The 24,130-nt window shown below is 40.9% G+C and overlaps 1 protein-coding gene across 1 annotated transcript; it reads left to right on the top strand.

Moving 5' to 3' along the window:
- The first annotated feature begins 2,601 nt into the window (after window positions 1-2,601).
- Window positions 2,602-17,384, top strand: LOC106600935 (homeobox protein Dlx4a). Its single transcript, XM_014192728.2, has 3 exons — window positions 2,602-3,195; window positions 6,610-6,806; window positions 15,210-17,384. Exons 1-3 carry the CDS (start codon window positions 2,859-2,861, stop codon window positions 15,459-15,461), a joined length of 786 nt encoding a protein of 261 aa, XP_014048203.1. The 5' UTR covers window positions 2,602-2,858; the 3' UTR covers window positions 15,462-17,384.
- Window positions 17,385-24,130: the final 6,746 nt, after the last annotated feature.

Genomic DNA, 24,130 nt, shown 5'->3' with positions numbered 1-24,130 from the left:
CAAATAATAAAATACCCTTGTTGTTCATATTTTTTCTTTATTTGCACTAAATTTACACGTTTGGGGATTGTAAAACTGTATGTAGCCTATCGAGTTATGCTTTCCCTTGGGTTCCAATTCTAATATAGGCTACAAATGGACATTTGGTGAAACTAAATGTGCAAACGTGTTGGCTCATTGCATGGTAACGTGGTTGCATTGTTGGCTCCTTGCCAGCAAAGTGGATATTGGGATTTGTTTTCACTTCAAAGTGTTTTAGTTCGTTGCTTTTTTTCTGTTGTGTGACTTAACCTAGCCTCTAATTATTTTTGCCATCACGCACTTTAAGCCTACACTGCATTTGTATCCTCTTAAAACAGGTAGGCACCTGATGTGTTATCATACAATATTGTTGCTTTTTTGCATTTTCATGTATTGAAAAAAACTTGATGATTGTGTTACACAAATATGAATATGGTGAACCATTTAATATGCCAACATTCGGCTAGATGTTCTTTACCATTCGACCATCAGATTTGCCACCAATGCTCCTTATAGGACACATCACTGCACTCTCTACTCTGTAAACTGGTCATCTCTGTATACCCGTCGCAAGACCCACTGGTTGATGCTTATTTAACCCTCAAGCCTCACTCCCTCTTATCTGAGATATCTACCGCAACCCTCATATTCCACATACAACACTCGTTCTGCCAGTCACATTCGGTTAATTGTCCCCAAAGCACACACATCCCTGGGTCGCTCGTCTTTTTAGTTCGCTGCAGCTAGCGACTGGAACGAGCTGCAACAAACACTCAAACTGTACAGTTTTATCTCAATCTCTTCATTCAAAGACTCAATCACGGACACTCTTACTGACAGTTGTGGCTGCTTTGCGTGATGTATTGTTGTCTCTACCTTCTTGCCCTTTGTGCTGTTGTCTGTGCCCAATAATGTTTGTACCATGTTTTGTGCTGCTACCATGTTGTTATGTTTTGTTGCTACCATGCTATGTTGTCATGTGTTGCTGCCATGCTATGTTGTTGTCTTAGGTCTCTCTTTATGTAGTGTTGTGTTGTCTCTCTTGTCGTGATGTGTGTTTTGTCCCATATATATATATACAACTTTGTACATTTATTTTCGCAATCCTAGCCTTGTCCCCGCAGGAGGCCTTTGTAAATAAGAATTTGTTCTTAACTGACTTCCCTAGTTAATAAAAATGTTAATAAAAAATAAAAAATGAAATACAATTCGTTATAGACTAAATGTTTTCAATATTATTTTAAATAAATATAAGCCATTATTATGGGATAGGCCTATTTAATTCCACCGAATAGCAGACGTTGGAACATGATTACATAGCCTACTATATGAGGATGAATGGTTCACCATAACGACTACAGTAGTATTTTTATTTGAGTATTACTGTGTAGGCTAGTGTGTAGACCTAATAGTTAGGCTATCATAATTATTCAGGGGGTCTCAGTCCTGAAACGTTATCTTCCGCTCGTTGCTCAATTGTTACCAAAAGCAGCATCGGCTAGCGGCTAGAGCTCTGGCATAGGCTATATGCCTACAGGTTGACAGCAACCTGTGACATTTAGACTTGTGACTGAATTACATAAAGTGACGACTCTAAATGTGCCATTTAGGCCTAATGATTTCGAGCGTCTTCGGCGCTACATCTGTCATGCGCTGGGCTCCGGCCGGCGTGCATTCAAGTTGATATATATCGTCACCCATCTGTCTGCAACCTACAGACATAGATTACACATGACCAACTATGTAATGGTTTGCAGTCGAATGTGAACGTCTTCTTTCATCACGGACAAGATTGATAGCTATGGGCAGACTCCCCTCCTTCTCTAGAAACGATCAGTAATTACAACTCATCCTCTCACCAAGTACAACCTCCTAAAGAAGAGTTTCCCATTTGTTGCATTTTTGTTTAAAGGGAAACATGATTAGTGTGTGTTATACAGGTGCTGGGAGAATGTGGGGGTGTGCGTGTGTGTGTGGGTGTGTGTGCATGTGTGTGCGTGTTTTATGTTTTATCTTGATGCGTCTGAGCGTTTTGATAAATTCAAATTTACAACAGTATAATAGCCACTGTGTTGGGTTTCTGCGCCCTCCCTTGAGTCTAGTCATGCGTAGGCTAAATCACGCATTGGCGCCAGATGGAAATTTAATGTATAGTCTTGTAATGTAGCTATGTGTATCGCGTATTAATTAGGCCTGTTTACATATATAATAATTGATTATCCTATGGCCTAACTTGTGCGCAAAAGATTTGTCCTCACGTAAAAACATCACTGGCAAGTTGTCAAGTTTGTTGACCGTCTTTGCAAACCCCAAAAGGCTACATAACAAAATCTAAACATGCTTGACATTAGATTAGCCTAGTTAATATCTGTTACAGTAGGCCTATCTTCTCATTTAGCATAAATTGTTTCCAAATTCTGCCGCAATGACATGTCATTGCCGCCCAAACTGGAAGACCGACTTCACGTACGTAGCTTGTATTAATCAAGTTAAATATGGTTTGGCCTCGGGGCAGGATGACATGATTAGCCACCGCAACCAATGAGCAGGCGCGCTTGTGAATGCCAAGCGAGGTAGCAACAAGTCTAAACCATATGCACAAAGTGTTCGGAGAAACAGTGCAGGTTTTCCTGGTCTCTTTTTAGAGACGATAAAATAAAGGGACTGCGTAATTTAGAATTTGGAGACAAACGGAAGGATTTAGGAAATAACCTCGTCGCTTTGTGCTCTAGGTATAGTTTTTTTAATTTTTTTGGCAGCATAACTTGCCTACTCAGTGGATATGCATCGGTCCCATCTGTAGCACTCTATGGTGCCCTTAACTGCGCCTCGAGTTTATGGACCCCCGCTCAATGATGACTATGAGTTCATTGTCGGACAGCCTGGTTGCTTCTGATCCCTCCAAATCTGCCTTTCTGGAGTTCGGACACGGCTATCCCGGCCACCAGCAGCACTCCCCCGGCTTGTCCCACAACCACTATCCAGTGCACGGCTTGCATCCCGTCGGACCCTCGCAGCACGATAGTCCCTTTTCTTCCAGCGCGTCATCTTATGGCCGCCCGCTAGCTTACCCTTACCACAGCACGGTAAGCGCACACCACCCAAGTGCCTACCTGCCATACCAGCACAGTAGCCACAACAACGGTCTGGGACACACGAGAATAGAGGAAACAGGTACGTTTTTAAAAACATCCGTGTTGACATTTTGGAGTTAGTTCAATGTTTGTTGCCATTTTGAAAATGTGGTTACAGTGGCGAAGGCTATACGAACGCGATTGACTTCTAAAATTAGAATCGGGCACTTATATAGCCTACCTAAACCCTATCATAAGCCTGCAAATAAACCACTAATGAAATATAGGGAATTCCTAACATATAGCAAGCAGCATTACGCAAACAGTGCTCGGACCTAAAGGTGTTATCAATAAATAGGATGTTCCCATGTCACATATGTAGTCTATAACACCTGAGCACTTTTGCATAATAATACATATTTTTAAGGGTCAATAGTTGACAGGCTACTGAACCTCGAGATGTATGAATGGGTAAAGCAAGGGACTGTTCTCGTCTCAAATTGATATGAGAATCTATTTGCATACGATTTCACAATACCTAGGGCTATATGTAGCCTATTTCACCATTGTAATTATTAGTCTAGTCCGATATTAGGACGGATGATTAGACCTAAGGCTAGGCTACAACTGGCCAATTTGCATTTATATTATTGGGCCGCAAGACAGGTCGGTTGATTAGCACAGTAAATAGCCTAGCCTACTCTGGATGATGATACAGGTCACATGCAGCCGACATGGGAGGAAAAAACCTAGCCACTAAACATTTTGTCCTGTGGTCTCCCACAAAGCACAGGGTCCAGACAAAACATGTAATCTGAAAACCATTTGTCTTTGATGACGTTATTGTTTCTGTGATCCTACATTACTTCATTGATATTTTAGCATACAGATAGCCGCATAGGACTACACGAAAGAGTCACATCGTTATACCTCGTATTTTTTATTAAAACGTTAAACAAAATGCGTACAGCATTAATTCCACGTAGCCTACTGTCAATGATCAAAATAACCCTGTCTCTAGGTTTATACTTAAAATCAAATTGTTTAAAACGGCTAGTCCTATTTGGAGTGTGAAGCTGTTTGGGACTAAAAGCTCGAAGACATTCAGATAGGAATATTAACCAATAGGCCTACTCCTCTCCCCCCAAAAATTTAATTATGATGAGAGTGAGTTCGCTTAGGGGTTTAGCAGCCTATTTATATTTACACAACATCAAAAACCTGTGCTATAATCGGCAGGGAACGTCATCCATATATTGTTGACTGACGTGCGACATCTCCACTGCACGGTTGGCAATTGCCATGTTTATCAACTCTCTCCAGACATTGAAAAGTAAAACTTTTCACCCGCGTATTAGGAAAGGGTTTGTGTGGCTATCTTACAGGCATTTCGTGTGTTGGGCATGTTGGAAAGTCAAGAAGTATTTAAGGCCCCAGATAATATAAACATTGCAGTCCTCTTGAGCATTAACAAATTCATTATGTTATTCTTAGTTCTGATTAAAATCCGGTCTTCGTTCTGAACAATGTATTATTATTATTATTATTATTATGATAATATAACCATGAAATTATGAGTTTAATTCCTACCAATAACAAGATAATGGCCTAATAATAATAATAACGGAAACAATAGCAACAAATGCTATATCAACAATGATGACCATTTATTTGTATGTTGCAATTATTTTTGGAACGCTATTAGCAGGCCAATATTACTTTTAGTGGTTTTAAAGGTGCTACACAGGATTTTTATTTATTTTTGCATTGTCATTTCAGAAAATGTCCATAATATATCTGTCGCGAATAGTGGAATAATAGTGTTTCACAGTATTACTTACTCGCCAATGTTGTGATTGGCTGTGATATTCAACTATTGATTTCTCCCACTGGAGTGGCATCTGTTGTCAAACTGGAATATATTTTCAATAACAAAAAATACAGTTTTACAGCTGTTTGAAGCTGGTGGACCAAAACAAAAGAACAGTTTCTGCATAGTCACACAGCAAATTGGCCAGTGTTACCTATAGTGTTGATTTTCAGTGTAACATTTCTAGTGTTGATTCAGGTGTTAAATCAACACTCATTGGTGTAAAAGTGTTGGAGTTAATAACCAGTGTTAAACCAAAACCACAACCATCAGTATAATATTTCCAAGCATGCTGTATTGCAGGTAGATTTTTAGAATAGTTTGTTTTAATATCTATGTTTTTGCATGTACATTGATTGATTAATTAATTTTATCCTACTGAAATATAAATACAACATTCCTAAACTAATCAAATCTGTAACTTGGACTTATTGCACCGGTTACTGAAATGGTTGTTCCAGTTTATATGGTTTAGGTAGTCTTATATCTTGATTTAACACTGGAGAATTGGCTGTGCAGTAGCATATGATGTAAGGCCTATGAGTTTGTTTATTATTTGCTATTTGAATGGCAGGCTTAGAATAGAAAAGGGACAATCAAGATTCAACATTTCCAATGCAACTTATTTAACTCAACAATAAAATACAACTTTATTTCCCATTAGTTACAGCAAACAACAGAAATATGTCTTCTTCTCATTCTCAACTGCCCCAGACAGCACAAATCACACATACAGTTGAGACGAGCACCGGGTCACCCCTGTATGTTGTGGGGTTAAGGGCCTTGTTCAAGGGCTCAAGTCACCTAACAATAGGGGGATGTCTTAAGGATGTGAACCCAGCAGCACTCCACTTGCCAGAAACATTTTTTCCAGCGCCTGGCCCGGGATTCAAACCGGCCGTCTTTCGGCCACAGGTCCAACTCCTTTAGCCGCTGGGCTACCTACCACCTACCGAAATTCTCTGCAATTATTGTTCAACTTAGCAAATCAAATCTAAATCTTACGCCGCGGTTCTAGGCCATTTCAACTGGGGGGGGGCAAGCTGGGGCCAGTTACATTAGACGTTATTGTTGTCATATCGTTTTCTTCACTGCATTGCAGGCATTAGCAGTCAAAAGACCATGTTCATAATCATCATCGTTGCCACTGTTTAATAAAGGATGTAAAAAAATAATGATAGCAAAAATTTGTTATGTAAAAATTATTTCATACTCCACATTTAGGGGGGCCACAAGGGGGTCCAAAATTGTTGTCACAGGGGCACTGCCCCCCCCCCCAGAACCACTGGGGCCTAACGCAGCTGTTTCCCTAATCACTAGTTGGTATGTGCAATCTTCATAACAATGGGGATAATGGGGAGCACTATGCAGTCTTTATATTCCTCATGCTCAATGACCTCTTTTGCAACATGAGGTAGAAAAGAAAAGTTAAGCTCTTGCCCTCTGAGGGCAAATTAAATGGCTTAAATTAAACATGTATTATTCAGTAAATGAATGATTATTATGATGATCATTATTATTATTATTATTATTATTATTGATGGTGTTGTTGTTAATATTGTTATTATTATTCCAACATTTCTGACCTCAATTGGACTTCCTGGTGAAATAAAATACAACTTTTTCTCCTTCATCCCTTTGAAGAGCTTGAGAAGCCGACCACAGTGATCGAGAACGGAGAAATTCGACTGAACGGAAAAGGGAAGAAGATCCGAAAACCTCGGACCATCTACTCAAGCTTACAACTGCAGGCGCTCAACCAGAGATTCCAGCAAACCCAGTACCTCGCGCTACCTGAGCGCGCCGATTTGGCGGCAAAATTGGGACTAACTCAAACACAGGTACATATTTCTGTATTTTGGGCCCATTTTAATAGTCTATTTCAGTTCTTTTTAACTGATATAACTGTTCAATAAGGTGTTTGTTACAAGAGGCTCTTCAACACACAACGATTTTGGTGGAAGTCTCTTTTTAAATGTGGTCTGTATAGGTCTCAATAGTTCGAATGGAATACCTTACGCAAAGGGTTCACAAAGTGAACAATTCCTATAGCCTATTGTTTACTCGAGTCGGGCAAAATGTCCCTCTTTTGTAAGCATCTCATCTCACAAGGCGGTGAGAAGTTTAGTCAAAATGCTGCGCGTGCCCATTCTCAATGGCACGCCTACTCTTTGCATCCGGGCTACAACACTATATGCATAAGTGCCCGGTTAGATACTGTTAAGGCCAAATGTCTCATCAAAAATGAGACTGGTGCCTAATGCTATGGAGGTATGTACATTTAAGGCTTTGAGAATTTCCACTCAAAGTAGTTAAAGTGTTGACTCTTTCGATGCTTTATTGTTTAGCATATAGGAGAAAAGACTGGAACATTAGGTTTCTAGGTCAAATCAAATCCATTTTTATTTGTCACATGCGCTGAATACAACAGGTGTAGACCTTAACAGTGAAATACTTACTTACAAGCCCTTAACCAACAATGCAGTTTCAAGAAAATCCCCCCAAAAATGAAGAGATAAGAATAACAAATAATTAAAGAGCAGCAGTAAATAACTATAGCGGGGCTATATACAGGGGGTACCGATACAGAGTCAATGTGTCAATGTGCGGGGGCGTTAACTTGCATTAGTGTGATGTCCTGCCATGTTCATGGAGGTGTTAGCCTACTCTCTCGGCCTGTAACTGATATTGTTTCCCCTCATCCGTGTGTGGCACACACACTTTCATGAATATTTGAATGCAACATGAATGCCCTTGGCTTCAGCTGAAATGGCAGTTCCCTGTTGGCAGGGAGGCGAGGCAGCAGAAGAGCAGGGTGTATCACCGTCCTGTATTACCGCTACTTGTCTTACTACTGTGTTATCCATCTCCTACTATTACTTACTTACTCATCTGGGCCTGTATTCACTATAGGCCGCTTTCCTGGACACATGTTAAGTGTAATCCTGGACTAAAAAAAAAACAGTTTCAATGGTGATTCTCAATTGAGCATGCGTTTTAGTCCAGGTCTAGGCTTACTGGCCTCGAGTCTCAGAGTAGGAGTGCTGATCTAGGATACATTTAGCCTTTTAGATCATAATAAATATGATTATGGACAGGGGGAAACCTGATTCTCGATCAGCACTCCTGTACTCTGAGATGCTTAATGCTTAATGCTTAAGCTCAGTGGTCTCCTTTAGCCTATATAGCTCTTGCTTCAGTATTAAGCCCTCAATCTCTCAGCCACTGGGTTCCTTTTGTAACTAACTCCTTGCTTCTCACCAAGCTCTGTCTGTCTGGCAAGGGAAGAAGAAGGGAGAGGGGTGGAACGACCGCGGCCATTTTGTCTGTCAGTAGGAATAAAGGAAGAGAGCTTAGCAAGTTATCGCGTCACGTTTTATATAAATATTGTGAGTCCCAGGAAGTTTTGGGGTTCCCAAAACGAGAGAAAAATAACTGCAGAGAAAGTACAGACTTTGGTAGGAATACATCATTTTTTATTTGGGAGAGCTTACTGCTTTCAGCCAGGTAATCATTTTATATTTCTTTAAATCTAGAGATCTCCCTCACTACGTTTGCCTGGGGGCTTAAAAAAAACAACATAATGGCGAATCCAAAGGGAATATGTACTCTCAATGCTGCTATACATCAATTGGAGTAAAGATAGTTTTTGGCGTATGGACGGATATGAGTGGTAAGAGACCCTTCTGAACCTGTAGAGGCCGTGATGCGCCGCTAAGAGAGGACGGCCTCAGTAATCCCATGTAAGTGCTACATGACAGATATCTGAGAAAGCGTCAACGGAACTTTTTGCAAGATGAGCCCTTTTTACATATGACATCAGCAGCCTACATCTTTGTAAATGAGGGTGTCAGATAACTAATGTCCTCCAGAGCCTTTTCAAGTGGATGGCATTACACTGTGGCTTTTTGTTTTTGTGGAGCTAATTTCTGCTGGGTTATGCCAGATGTGCTATTACATTAATTGGTTTAATGTGCAATCCTTAAATGGATGAAATCACCCTCAACTATAGAGCTTACTGACATATAGAACTACAGTATTGTGACCCTCCCATTCACAGACACTTGACTTTACGGTTTCAAAGACATATAGAGCTACAGTATTGTGACCCTCCCATTCACAGACACTTGACTTTACGGTTTCAAAGACATACAGAACTACAGTATTGTGACCCTCCCATTCACAGACACTTGACTTTACGGTTTCAAAGACATACAGAACTACAGTATTGTGACCCTCCCATTCACAGACACTTGACTTTACGGTTTCAAAGACATATAGAACTACAGTATTGTGACCCTCCCATTCACAGACACTTGACTTTACGGTTTCAACGACATATAGATTACATCAAGACAGGACTTTTTTCTTGAAAACAATACTTTTCCAAATCTAGTTGGAGAGATTATTGTGTATACATGCATCTGAAAGTTGCATTAATTAGTACTTTAGAGACATGATATTTCTAGTATATAAAGGACACCTATATACACTGAGTACACAAAACATTAAGAAAACCTGCTCTGTGTATCAAGAATGGGCCACCACCCAAAGGACATACAGCAAACTTGACACTGAGGAAAGCATTGGAGTCAACATAGGCCAACGTCCCTGTCGAACGCTTTCGACACCTTGTAGAGTCCATGCCCCGACAAATTGAGGCTGTTCAGAGGGCAAAAGGAGGGCAACTCAATATTAGGAAGGTGTTCCTAATGTTTGGTATACTCAGTGTATGTATATGATAAATATGAAGAAGCACTTCTCGGAACCTCTCTGATATTATGTTTCCTGGGCGGAAGCAGGAGTTATTGATTAGGGAGCTATTGGTAAGGTCATATTGATAAGGGTCATATTGATAAGAATCATATTGATAAGGGTCATATTGATAAGAATCATATTGATAAGGTCATATTGATAAGAATCATATTGATAAGGGTCATATTGATAAGGGTCATATTGATAAGGGAGCTAAGTATAGATAATTGGGATCGAACATTGCTTTGTTGGAATCACTCGTGTCTTCTGGCCTTCTATGAGCAGCAACCACCTGGCAGATTATGCATAGACCTTTTTGCACCAGAAACACTGACCACCGCTCGCCAGTCACCACACATTTAACTAAGGAGAGTGGTTTCCCCAAGTTGTACGGTACATACAGTGAGATTTAGTTGGATATGTGGGACAGGATTTTCTGCCGTGATTTCTTGAACTACCTAGTTACCAAACATTTCAGACTGAAAGCCCTTGTCAGCTGAGTGTTGCTGTTCAAATCTAAAACCAATACTTCCAATTATTATAGGAACAGCGACTTACATTAGCATGCTGTTGATTGACGTTAGGGTGAAATTCATTCATAATTAAAGTTCAATCCAATTCGGCATTAAAGGGATAATCAGCAGTCGCTATATCACTTTTGGATTTATAAATTAATGATATGTACCTATTGATTCTTGAAGAATATAACTCATAAATGCTTCATGAACTTAGTTAAACAGTCATACCCCATAAGAACCCAAAATATGAGCTTGCTTTACTCCAATGGTTGTAAACAAAGTAAATGTAAACCAACACTATTTAGCCTCAGAACATGGTTAAAATGTTGATATCATGGATGGTCAATCCTTGCGCCCATTGCACTGTCTATGAATTTGATAGTGGTTGCATTTCTCCAGCCCCATCCTTCAGCTTTTTAACAAAACGGGTGGGAAATCACTTTTATAGTTTCAACAGCTGATTTAAGGATGTCCCCCTTTTGAAAATCAGTGTTTTTGGAGGTCTTAGATGTAGTTGTAGATCCCCAACCTGCGAAGTTATGAGGACATATTTCATATGTCTTCTTCTTTCTTGTTTTTTTCCCTTCTAGTATTACATTATTATTGATTATTCCATTGTTGGGTTTTGAGTTTGCAAGAAAGGCGTTTCACTGTACTTGTGCATGTGACATTAAAACTTGAAAGACAATATCAGCATTCTGTCATTGAAAATGATTTATGTGAGACTTGGTTTTTGTTACATCTCCATGAACTGTTAATTCCCTTGCAGGCATTGAATGTGATACACAATTATTATTAATATACCCATTTTAACACTTCTAGGTGTGCCCACATTATTATGTTTAGGCCTATGGGAGTTTAGGGGAGTGAAAGATGTTGGTTACTCACCATGGCCCTAATACTTTTCATGTTCATCAGAACTGTGCATGTGCAGGCTAAAGGCAGAGAAAACAACATAAAAGTTAGCAGAGTTGTGGACTCCAGTTACATGACTTGGACTACTCGAGTCACATGACTTGGAGTCGAGTCTGACTTGAGTCACAAATTTGATGGCTTGAGACTCGACTTGAAAGAAAATAAAATAACTTGAGACTTGACTTGGACTTGGAGCCTCAAGACTCGGGACTAGACTTTGACTTGAGACTGATGACTTGAAATTATCTGGACATGTTTTGTAATGTTTTGTAACTAATTCTGTGGCACAGATTCTATGTGGATTACGCTACATGTAACCAGAGAAAATAGCCGCAGCATCGCCCTTGCAAAAAAAAAACTGCAAAAGATTGGCTAGTGAAACGCACACTCGGCACTCTGATTGGACCAGAAAACTGTCAATCAACACAGGCAAGGTGCGCAAGCGAACAGATTGATGATTTGATGTACAGCTATAGGATCGGGTGCAGTGCAAACGTGAAATTGTAGGAAGAGAGGATTGAAATCAGGCCAGCAGGCAGTTGGGAACCCCAGCAATCACTGGGGAAGCCAACACCCCAACTAGAAAAACATGTTGACTCACCCTACTTGTAAAGAAATGTCAATGCCATCCTCCTCTCTTTCATGTTGAGGGAACGGTCTATTGTCCTAGGGTATCGGGCTAAAATGCATGCTCACTAGCCTAACATCCATTCATGGGCAAAGTTAGCTAGTTAACATTAGCCTAGCTACATATTGAACTTCCATCCTCTCAGGCCAGGGGCACAACAATGTATGAATTAATGGTCAGATCAGAATCGCCGTTATAATCATTGGCCAGTACGGAGAATTAAGTAAAACCACAAGTCCAAATCCATATCTCCATCCATAGCTAATTTAGGAAAGGGACAATTTTAGCTAGCTGGCCACTGGAGGACAACAACACAACAATTCAAGTTTTTCTGTCAATGACATATGCTCTCAATGGGATTTGATAGCTGGCTTCCCTTGACACTTTTTTTTGGTCCGCCAGTACCATTCATAGTTGACCTCGCTCAGTTTAGCTGATTGGCAAATTTGTTAATATTTTTTTTGTCAAGGGAGGCCAGATGCTCACTGGCTTCCCTTGCCTTCAATGCTAGGGGCGGCAACAATGTCATACTCGTTTGGACCAGAGAGCTTCAGATAGATGGCCTACATGTAGAGAGACAGAGGGGTGCTGTTTTGCTCACTCGGATGCTTTCCCCCTCGAGATACATTCAGCCTCTTGTCAATTGGGTAGGCTAATTGTATGGTCCTGGGGGCTAAGTGTTTATATTATGTAGGCCTACCTGTTTGAACTCCTGTTAGACAGATTTGATTTGTTTCTCAAGGGGTGTCTATTCAGACAGGACAGGTTAAGCCTGCTACAGAGGCTATTTCTTTTGGGCTATTGCCTGTCTATATTTGGTAAATCTACTTGTATATTTTATATGATATGGCGCTTTCACCATTGGATCACCAAGACCTAATAAATCTACACTCTGAGCACGTCAACCTGCCTTGCCGTCAGCTGATTTCATGCCCTTACCACAGCTACAAGGCCCATATTTTACAATTACTAAGGCTAATAAAAATATGTTGTAGACAAAATAATGAAAAGAGCTGTCTGGTAGCCTCAATAAATAGACAAAGATTTGTAGTTGAACAAGTTGTTGCATGTATATATATTTTTTACTTGACTTGAGACTTGACGTGAAAACTTGTGACTCATCTCGACTTGATTTGGTCTTAGAATGCACGACTTGGACTTGACTCAAGTCTTAACCACGTTTTACTTGGGACTTGACTTCGGACTCAAACATTATGACTTGAGACTTGCTTGTGACTCGTATAATAGTGACTTGGTCCCATCTCTGAAAATTAGTAAAGCCTGCAGGTCCCCCTTAATATATAGTGCATTTGGAAAGTATTCAGACCCCTTGACATTTTGTTACGTTAGAGCCTTATTCTAAAATGGATTCAATTGTTTTTCCCCTCTCATCAATCTACACACAGTACCCCATAATGACAAAGCAAAAACAGGTTTTTAGAAATTTTGCAAATGTATTCCAAATATCACATTTTCATAAGTATTCAGACCCTTTACTCAGTACTTTGTTGAAGCACCTTTGGCAGTGATTACAGCCTCGAGTCTTCTTGGGTATGACGCTACAAGCTTGGCACACCTCTATTTGGGGAGTTTCTCCCATTCTTCTCGGCAGATCCTCTCAAGGTCTGTCAGGTTGGATGGGGAGCGTTGCTGCACAGCTATTTTCAGGTCTCTCCAGAGATTTTCGATCAGGTTTAAGTCCAGGCTCTGGCTGGGCCACTCAAGGACATTCAGAGACTTGCCCCGAAGCCACTCCTGTGTGCTTAGGGTCGTTGTCCTGTTGGAAGGTGACCCTTCGCCCCAGTCTGAGGTCCTGAGCACTCTGGAGCAGGATTTCATCAAGGATCTCTCTGTACTTTGCTCTGTTCATGTTTCCCTTGATCCTGACTAGTCTCCCAGTCCCTGCCGCTGAAAAACATCCCCATAGCATGATGCTGCCACCTCCATGCTGGTGGTGTTGCCAGGTTTTCTCCAGATGTGACGCTTGGCATTCAGGCCAAAGAGTTTAATCTTGGTTTAATCAGACCAGAGAATCTTGTTGATCATGGTCTGAGAGTCTTTAGGTGCCTTTTGACAAACTTTTGACAAGCAGGCTGTCATGTGCCTTTTACAAAGGAGTGGCTTCCATCTGGCCACTCTACCATAAAGGCCTGATTGGTGGAGTGCTGCAGAGATGGTTGTCCTTCTGGAAGGGTCTCCCATCTCCACAGAGGAGCTCTGGAGCTCTGTCAGAGTGACCGTCGGGTTCTTGGTCACCTCCCTGACCAAGGCCCTTCTCCCCCGATTCCTCAGTGTGGCCATGCGGCCAGCTCTAGGAAGAGTCTTGGTGGTTCCGAACTTCCATTTAACATTGATGGAGGCCACTGTGTTCTTGGAGACTTTCAATGCTGCAGACATTTTTTGGTACCCTTCCCCAGATCTGTACCTCGACACAATCCTGTCTCAGAGCTCTACTGACAATTACTTCGACCTCATGGCTTGGTTTTTGCTCTGACATGCACTGTCAACTGTGGGACCTTATATAGACAGGTGTGTGCCTTTTCCAAATGATTATGGGGTGTTGTGTATAGATTGACGAGGAAAAAAAACAATTGAATCAATTTTAGAATAAGGCTGTAAAGTAACAACATGTGGAAAAGGGATGGGGCCTGAATACTTTCCGAATGAACTGTAAATGTAATTAATTCAAGACATCACAACAACAATAATTCTGTCATCAGCGTGTTTGGGGTGACACTCTTGGGCAGATCTCTTATTTTGGTTCATTTACGAGCCTTTGTGAAATGTGGGCTATCTGAGCCGCGTTTTCCACTCATCTCCACAATCAATTGTAATTCATAATTAGATTTTACTAGAGCTGCTTTTACCACGCTGTGGGTGTTGCGGTTACATAAATGTCTCAACAGGCTCTCTCCATATCAAAATATCTCTGTAAATTCCCTGTATTGTTCGTATAATGGGGAAAAGCCTGCAATAAAGGAATGCCAAACGTATTGCTTGAGTGGTCTGTAGTGGGGTTTACAATTAATTATCCTGGCAACCTGAACCCACCCACCAGCTTTATTTTGTCTTTCTTGTGAATGTTCTGTTTTTAGTCCAACATATTGTTCTCAGATGGAAAATATTTGTATTATTCCTTGGCGCTAACAATGCAGTCATATAGCCTACAGTTATCATTTTAATAATGTAATGCTCAATTTGCCCGCATGCTGGCAACATGCAAAGGTGCATAACAATAATATCCAAAAACAATTATATTGACAATAACAACAATGAGGCCATGGATATTATAATGAATTATAATTATTATTATAGTGAGTACTGAGTAGACTAATAGTAATAATAATAATAGCTTATCAATGATGATAACGATTATAATAATAGCCTAATTGCAGGCTTAATATGCTAAATTGTATTTATTGTTGCAGGTTAAGATATGGTTCCAGAACAAACGCTCCAAGTACAAGAAGATCATGAAGCATGGCACGGGCGGACCGGAGGGAGAACACCTGCACCCTGGGTCATCCGGATCTCCGTGTTCCCCGGGGATGCCGCCACTTTGGGACGTTTCCATGGCAAATAAGGGGACGCCTGCGCACTCCGGTGGATACATGAACAATTTCGGACACTGGTACCCAAGCCATCACCAGGAATCTACGCCGAGAACTCAAATGATGTGATAGGATATGGGACAATGGGATGAAATTCTACACGCTCTCCTCTTGTACATGAACCGCGTAGCCTATCCCTTTTAAATATAGCTCCGAGCCCCAACTATCACATTAGAGACTTTTCATTTTTGAAATGGCCGTTTAAAGGTCTTTTGTTTGGATTTCATCCGAGGTTTTGCCTTACAATTTCTTGGACATATGACTACATGGATTTTGCTTGGAGGCCTATGTGGATCTGTATTTTGTATGCAGTTCAGTTCCAAATAAATCCTCAGTGGTCAACTATGCACTGCAATAATATCTATTTTTACTAAATTAGTTTGAGCATGACAATGCCTAACCCCGTCCCCATGAGTTACAAAGCAATTTAAGTTAAATTCAAAGTTTACATTTCACCTGATAAGTAATAATTATAAACTCATGCCTAACCGAAATGATGTCTTTGCATCAAATATTTAAATCACACATACACACATCTGTGATTTAAATATTTGATGCAGAGCCATCATTTCGGTTAGGCATGAGTTTATAATTATTACTATTATTAATATTATTATTATTATTAGTAGTAGCCTATTATTATTATTATTATTAAAGTACATATCAAAATATGCCAAAAGTGTAAAAAAAAAATTGACTTCTACGGCGCAATAATGAAACTAACATATCACATAAGAAAGGGTCAAGTATTTTACCCTAAAACATCTGGAAAAGCAATAGAGGGTACTATTTTAACATTGACAATGATTTTATAAAATGGCCATGTCAATTAAAGGTAATTTGGGACGTAGCTTGTTAAATAAAGCTTTCATTCCAACAGTATAATTACCAGCAATTTGCAGGCAACAAAATATCCCTCTCCAAAACTGAAAGTGCAAAGGAACTAATAGGAAAAGGACAAGGAGAGTCCATCGGCTGTTGCGGCTCTACAAGGCAACGGAATCGTCATTAGTCCAAATGACTTGCAGGTGTAAGCTAATTGTAGCCTATCAGCAGTCCGAGACAAATAGCTGAAAAACGAGAGGCAAAAGACATGACAGCGCTCGAGTGTGAACCAACTGTGGTGATTTTTTTTAAAGTATAGGACTAACTATTGAGCACAGAGGTGGCACCACAGGTCCAGAGTGGTGTGGCGAAAAAAAAACAATTATGGGGCCGGTAGTTTTTCTTGATCTGGTAACCTAACCACGTAAGTGCAATGCCTTATGCGGTAGGACATGATTCATCTCTTGTAAAAAAAATGTTTAATATGGGCTGTGATGGGACCAGAGTTTTTCTAATCAGGTCACATGGGTTAAAAAAAAATTAAAAATATGGAAAAAGTCCTGGCTTTGCGGGAGGATGAAAACCCAGTCAAACTGCAGCAACTTTGTACTTGTTCATATCTGAATTATATTTTAAAGGACTAGGGGGGTGCCTATACACGTACACAGAGAAAGCAACATGATTGGACAATAAAACACACAAGGCTGAGCTTCCCTGATGCTGATTTGCATACCCTATGCAACTGTAGGCCTAATAAACATTTACTCACAGTCTGTCAGCTATTGTGTTTATTGATTAATTCCAGTTAATAATTTGACAGAAAAATCCTAAATTGCCTAGTCAGCCCAAGTTTAAATATAAACCAAATTTGATCCATTCTGATTTTCTCACAAACAAATGGGTTAAAAATAAGCATACACAACGTTACAGCTTAATTTACTCTGGCCAGAAGGACAGGGCGCATAGAAGGCTAGACTATGCTGCCGCTGTTGTTAGTAGCCTATAGTTGATCAGACTGAGATATTGTCTCGCCTCCACGCAATACAGCATGTAAGATCGCTAATGTTTAGGTGTATAGGCTGCTACATTTATGTAATAGCCTTTGCTTGTGTCTGTCGAAAGTATTGTGTTATCATGCTTGCTAAATAAATACCAGAGGAAAGTGAAGCGCGCGCCTTGATCTTTGTCCAGCCGGTGCGGCGTGTTATTTCCGTGAATCTGATTGGTCAAGACATCAAAGAGCCTGCGGCATCACTCAGATGCGAAGGACAGAAATTGTGGGTAAGTGAACAAATGAGGCAAATCGGTCTAAGTAACAGCTCTTTGCCTCTCTTTATAAAGCTTTGCATCTATATTTTCTTAAACTAAATCAAAAGTGCTGTGGAACTTTTTTCCTATATCCCGGCAATTGTCAATGTGCGGTTGGATTATATTCCACAAGTGGATACTCAGGGCTAAATATGCTAACAAAATCATTTTGTGTTGACCACAATGTTGCCACTACAACCTACCTTGGTCTGAAGGTAGGCTAGGCTTTTGCACATGTTATCGGAAGCATCTATAGTTCCAAGTTGGAAATTTCACTTGAACGCAGTAGTGGTGCGTGGGTAAAATCACCGAGGAAGCCAGGGAAAAAAGCCCCATTACAACCTATGTGTTTTGATAATTGCGTTTTCTCTATAACCTAATAGTTAATTCATATGAATTACGACCGTGATATATAGGCCTGAAGGCCGAGACAATAAAAAGACAGTGGCGGAATAAATTCAACCACACCTTGATTTCATCAGAAACCCGGAGATCAACCTCTGTCTGGTGAAGTCCATAAAGCATATTGCATGTAACAAACAGTTATATGACCTACAGCATGGTAAAGCAAGTTAATGTTTCTGACATTTTCAGACCACTAAACAACTATTGATTTACAATGAACACAAATATAAACGCAACATTTTCAAAGATTTCACTGAGTTACAGTTCTTATAAGGAAATCAGTGAATTTAAATATATTCATTAGGCCCTAATCTATGGATTTCACTTGACTAGGAATACAGATAGGCATCTGTTGGTCACAGATACCTTAAAGGTAGGGGCATGGATCAGACACATCTCCTTCGCATAGAGTTGATCACGCTGTTGATCGTGGCCTGTGCGAAGTTGCTGGATATTGATGGGAACTAAAACGCACTGTTGTACACGTTGATCCAGAGCATCCCAAACATGCTCAATGGGTGACATGTCTGGTGTGTATGAAGGCCATGGAGAACTCTGACAATTTCAGCTTCCAGGAATTGTGTACAGATCCTTGCGACATGGGGCTGTGCATTATCATGCTGAAACATGAGGTGATGGTGGCGGATGAATGGCAAGAGCATTCAAATTGCCATCGATAAAATGCAATTGTGTTTGTTGTCCTTAGCTTATACCTTCCCGTACCATAACCCTACCGCCACCGTGGAGCACTCTGTTCACAACCTTGACATCAGCAAAACGCTCGCCCACACGACACCATACACAGTCTGTGGTTGTGAGGCCGGTTGGACATACTGCCAAATTCTCTAAAATGACGTTGGAGGCTTATGGTAGAGAAATGAATGTTCAATTCTCTGGCAACAGCTCTGGTGGACATTCCTGCAGTCAGCATGCCAATTGCATGCTCCCTCAACTTTAGACATCTGTGGCATTGTGTTGTGTGACAAAACTGCACATTTTAGTGACCTTTTTTTCCCTCCAGCACAAGGTGCACCTGTGTAATAATCATGCTGTTTAATCAGCTTCTTGATAATTCATCCACCTGACGTGTGGCTTATCTTGGAAAAGGAGAAATGCTCACTAACAGGGATGTAAACAAATGTGTGCACAACATTTTAAAGAAATAAACTTTTTGTGCTTATGGAACATTTCTGGGATCTTTTATTTCAGCTCATGAATCATGGGACCAACACTTTACATGTCGCATGTTGCAGAGTAACCGCAATTCACAAAGAAACAAGAACTGCCTCCACTATTCCAGCAGAATTTCAACTTCAACATCATCAAATCACCTATGCTTACAGTGACTAAAAACGAAAAGATGGCAAAAACAATTTAGTCCAATCAACGTAAGCTAAATATGATGTGGCTGTCCATGTTTCTGATTTCTGTGTGTGTTTGTGCAAATAGACAAAACATATTGACTCACCCTACTTGTAGAGAAACTCCAATGCCATCCTCCTCTCTTTCATGTTGAAACAAACTATCACTCTGTCATACAGTACACACTTGTTTTTAGTTTCCTGGCTAAAATGCTTGCTCCCTAGCCTAACATCCATTCATGTGCAACGTTAGTAGTTAACGTTAGCCTTCTACATCTAGCTACATATTGAACTTCCGTCCTCTCAGGCCAGGGGCACAACAATCTATGAATTAATGGTCGGATCAGAATTGCCGTTATAATCATTGGCCAGTACAGAGAATTAAGTAAAACCACAAGTCCAACTCTCTATCTCTATCCATAGCTAATTTAGGAAAGGGACAATTTTAGCTAGCTGGCCACTGGAGGACAACAACACAACGAAATGCAACAATTCAAGTTGTTTCTGTCAATGACGCATGCTCTCGACGCGATGATGGGAGTGACACCAAATCCAAACTGGCTTCCCTTGAGACTTTTTTGTTGTTGGTGCGCCAGAACCATTCACAGCTGAGCTCACTCAGTTTAGCTCAATGCTGATTGGCTATTATTTTATACTTTTTTTTATCAAGGAGGCCAAATGCTTGCTGGCTTTCTTTGCATTCAATGCTATGGTCGGCAACAATGTCATACTCTTTTGGACCAGTCAGCCTCAAATAGATGGCCTACACATACAGAGACAGAGGGGCACTGTTTCGCATGCTCGGATGCTTCCACTGGTGAGATACATTTAGCCTCTTGCGAATTGAAGGAAAATTATGAGAGAGACAGAGAGATGAAAGATGTTTTTACTTTCTTTCCTGGTAATTTTTTGGGGGAAGCCTAGCTTCCCTTGGCATCCATGAATACTGCTTGAACGACTCTCCAAGTTGGAATTACAAGTGGGAAACTTTTTGTTATTCGAGTTGCCAAGTTGTGATGCTTTACCACTGACCTTTTACCTTTTCAACCAAAAGATGACAAATCCGTTTTTGACAATTACAACGTTATCAATAAGGAAAACATAGCTAGTTTGACCATTATGTCAATGTTAAGCACGTTATTTAACTTTGTTATAAGCAATGTTAGCTAGCTTATCAAGTTAAAATCTTATTGGATGAAGAATTGTTACGGCTTCAATGGCACGTGAACACATTCATGTGGACTTAGCTACCACTTCCCAGTTTACCATTTCCCACAAGCACATAAAGAAACCCTTTGTCCATAATCGGTAGACAGTTTAGGCCTATATTAATTCTGCGTCATTTACCGAGCAGTGAGCGAAAGAAAGCTATTAAAACCAGTTTTTAAGAATTTACCCCCCTCCCCAAATCAAACATAGGTGCTAATGTTGTGTCCTCGTTTTGCATGCACATGCTTACACTACTTCCTGTCCATTGCAGCCAGTCATTGGTGGCAGCATGACGTGCCAATTTTGCAGGGCTCATTAGCTAAAGGTGGGGATACCTATTCAGTTGCACAACTGAATGCATTCAACCGAAATGTCTTCCACATTTAACCCAACCCCTCTGAATCATTCGTCCACGTTATCGGCGCCCGGGGAGTAGTTGTTGGGGGTTAACTGCCTTGCTCCAGGGCAGAACTGCAGACTTTTCCACCTTGCTGGCTCGGGGATTTGAACCAGCGACCTTTCAGTTACTGGCCCAATGTTCTTAACCGCTAGAGATACAGGTGTGTGAACCACAGTGCAGCAAAGCGAGAAAATTCTGTCTTAATTATTTTTGGAAATGTCTATGATTATGGATAGACCTATACCTTCCGACCTGGGGAAAGTGTCCTAAACAAGTAGGCCTACACCACAGATGGTCATTTCAGCATGACTTATGTCGACCATGTCTATAATTAAAACCCAACCTTAGGCGCAATACATCCCCGTCTACGATTAGTAACACCCCAAGCAAACGGCAGAAAAGTGTCCCTGCTGCAAACATCAACACTGAGAATACATATTCCAGGGCCATTGAAAATCCACAGCTGTCTCATGCCTCTTACATCCCATCTTTGTTTGTGTTTCCCCCCCCATATGAAAATGACAGTGGTGAGTGACGTTTGTGGTAGGAGTGAAACCATATCCCTTCCCTGCCTTGAGAGGCAGTATGACGTCTGCAAGCTGGGATGCTGTCCTCCTCAGCTGTGCTTCTCAGTTCTCACCCAACCACCCAATCCACCTCCAGATAACCTCCGCACCCCATCCATAGGTTTGCTTGTGAGAATAAAAGGGGGAATATGGATTCTTGTTTGACTTCAAATGGTCCATCATCTATCTCGTGTGAGTGACAATTAGCTGTGCCCAACACTGGTTCCCAATAATACCGTAGATATGGACCGTGGCTGCACCTACTACACTGAGAATACAAAACATTAAGGACACCTGCTCTTTCCATGACATATAGACTGACCAGGTGAATCCAGGTGAAAGCTATGATCTCTTATTGATGTCACTTGTTAATAAATCCACTTCAATCAGTGTAGATGAAGGGGAGGAGACAGGTTATTGAAGGATTTTTAAGCCTTGAGACAATTGAGACATGGATTGTGTATGTGTGCCATTTAGATGGTGAATGGGCAAGACAATAGATTTAAGTGCCTTTGAATGGGGTATAGTAGTAGGTGCCAGGCGCACCAGTTTGTGTGAAGAACTGCAACGCTGCTGGGCTTTTTACACTCAACAGTTTCCCATGTTTATCAAGAAAGGTCCACCACCCAAAGGACACCCAGACAACTTGACACAACTGTGGGAAGCATTGGAGTCAACATGGGCCAGCATCCCTGTGTGACGCTTTCAACACCTTGAAGAGTCCATGCCCCGACGAGTTGAGGCTGTTCTGAGAGCAAAAGGGGGTGCAACTCAATATTAGGAAGGTGTTCCTAATGTTTGGTAAACTTTGTTTTTCAAATGTGGTTGATTCTGATCAATCATGTCCAACTTCGCTAACGATTCAGTTACCATGACAATGTGTAATGTGCTTAGTTGCTTGGTGGGCTAAAATCTCAACGCTACCCCCTCAGCCCACACACCAGACATATAGTCAACTCCTATCTCCTAAGGCTTAAGGCATCCAGTCAGCCTGCTGAGTGAGGCATGAGAGACCAGAGGCCCACACACAGAGCCAGGCAGCACTCCTCCTGCTAACTTCAACATTTATATTGTTTGTCCCATAGAGTCATCGGTAGAGATAAACTTCACAGAACTTGACCGTTTCAAGCTTCCATAGCTCCCCATCAACTCAAAGAAGACATGATTGTGTTTTCATGTTTAATACTGTAGAATGATACCACTTGTTAGTGAGAGTAAGGGTTTCTTTGTGTCCCTGTCTTTGTGTTTTGAATTCGAACAAAGTTATTTTGAGCTACTACTTTAAAATCCAATATCCCAGATATCTAAACGTGCTTGCCATAGGACGACACCTCCTCACTACATATTTCTGGACAGGAGGAGGAGAAGGAGAAGATAGGAAAACAAAATGAATACGTTTCAAATCAGACCAGCAGGGGCTGTTATTAACGGACCTGTTAAAGATGGGGTATGAAGGGGTTTCCATGCTCTGTGCTCAGTCCTCCGGGCCAGTACAGCAGCCTCTACCTATAGATGTATGATCTTAATTTGGTCACCCTGCTGCAGGAGACCTTTCCTACAGTGGAGGAAATGTACAACTTTTAGTATATTTGAGGTTTAAAAAGGCTTCGGAAGTTTGTAATTTTCACGTTGAAATGTCAAGACTTGATTTTCCCTTACAAAAATTGTTTTTCCACTCTACAAAAATGTCCATAAATTATAATCCACCTAATAATTCACATTTCCTGTTGCTGCAGGATTATTTTCCTGCTGTGGCAAACTGGCTCAATTTAAGATCCTACATCTGTAGATTCCCCTTCCCATGATGTCCTGTTGTCCCTCTATCCATCCATCTCCCCATCCCTGATGACACATTCTGTCACTCTACAGCTCTGCAAACAGACCAGCCAGGTAAACTGTTGGTAGTCTTGGTTGGTATGCGAGCGCCTGAAGCAAGCAAGGATTCTGGGAGACAGTTATTTCGTCACAGTCTCCTTCCCTTTCCAACTGTCTCTCTCCCATTCCTTAACTGAGTCTCTCTCTTGCTCGCTCTCTCTCTCAATTCAAAGGGCTTTATCTCTCTCTCTCTTTCTCTCTCAATTCAATTGAAAGGGCTTTAGCTCTCGCTCTTTTTCTCTCGCTCTCTTTCTCTCAATTTGCTCTCATCTCTCTCTCTCTCTCTCTCTCTCTCTCTCTCTCTCAGTGGTGTGCTATTAAAATCCAGAGACTCCAGTGTGTCTGCCCGCCTGTCACCTCCCACAGCTTCTTCACACGCAGGCTGGCAGCTCTTCCCAAATCCAGGGCATGTTCACCTCACTGTCTCTTCCTCACACACTTAACCCATGAGCTGCCAAATATAGTTGGTACTTCCTTAACAACTTTAACTACAGTTGTTTCTATCGCTTTAGTGCCTTTTTCACAAGTATGCGGTACATTTTAACAACTGTTATTCTCTTCACACGTGAAAAGGTGGCGTGAACTCTAAATTATGTGAACTCTAAATGAAATACATGTGAACATATGTTTTTGCATGTGAACAACTGACCTCGTGTCTCTCAGTTCAACGTGAAAACAGCTATTTCACATGTGTTTGTTTGTAAGAGAAGTAATGAAATGGTATTGGGGTTTTAAGGTAAGTGGTACACTGTTCAGCTAAAATAGTGAAAATATCTTTAATCAACATGA

This window comes from Salmo salar, chromosome ssa03 (genome assembly GCF_905237065.1).
Source record: "Salmo salar chromosome ssa03, Ssal_v3.1, whole genome shotgun sequence".
NCBI lineage: Eukaryota > Metazoa > Chordata > Actinopteri > Salmoniformes > Salmonidae > Salmo > Salmo salar.
This window is presented reverse-complemented; position numbering and strand designations above follow the sequence as displayed.

What these genes read in the sequence shown, in the direction of transcription:
- LOC106600935 (XM_014192728.2), top strand. Translation starts at nt 2,859, where the DNA reads ATGGACCCCCGCTCAATGATGACTATGAGTTCATTGTCGGACAGCCTG. An exon ending in CACGAGAATAGAGGAAACAG is followed by an intron (nt 3,196 to 6,609) that starts GTACGTTTTTAA and finishes ATCCCTTTGAAG; the next exon opens with AGCTTGAGAAGCCGACCACA. An exon ending in TGGGACTAACTCAAACACAG is followed by an intron (nt 6,807 to 15,209) that starts GTACATATTTCT and finishes TTATTGTTGCAG; the next exon opens with GTTAAGATATGGTTCCAGAA.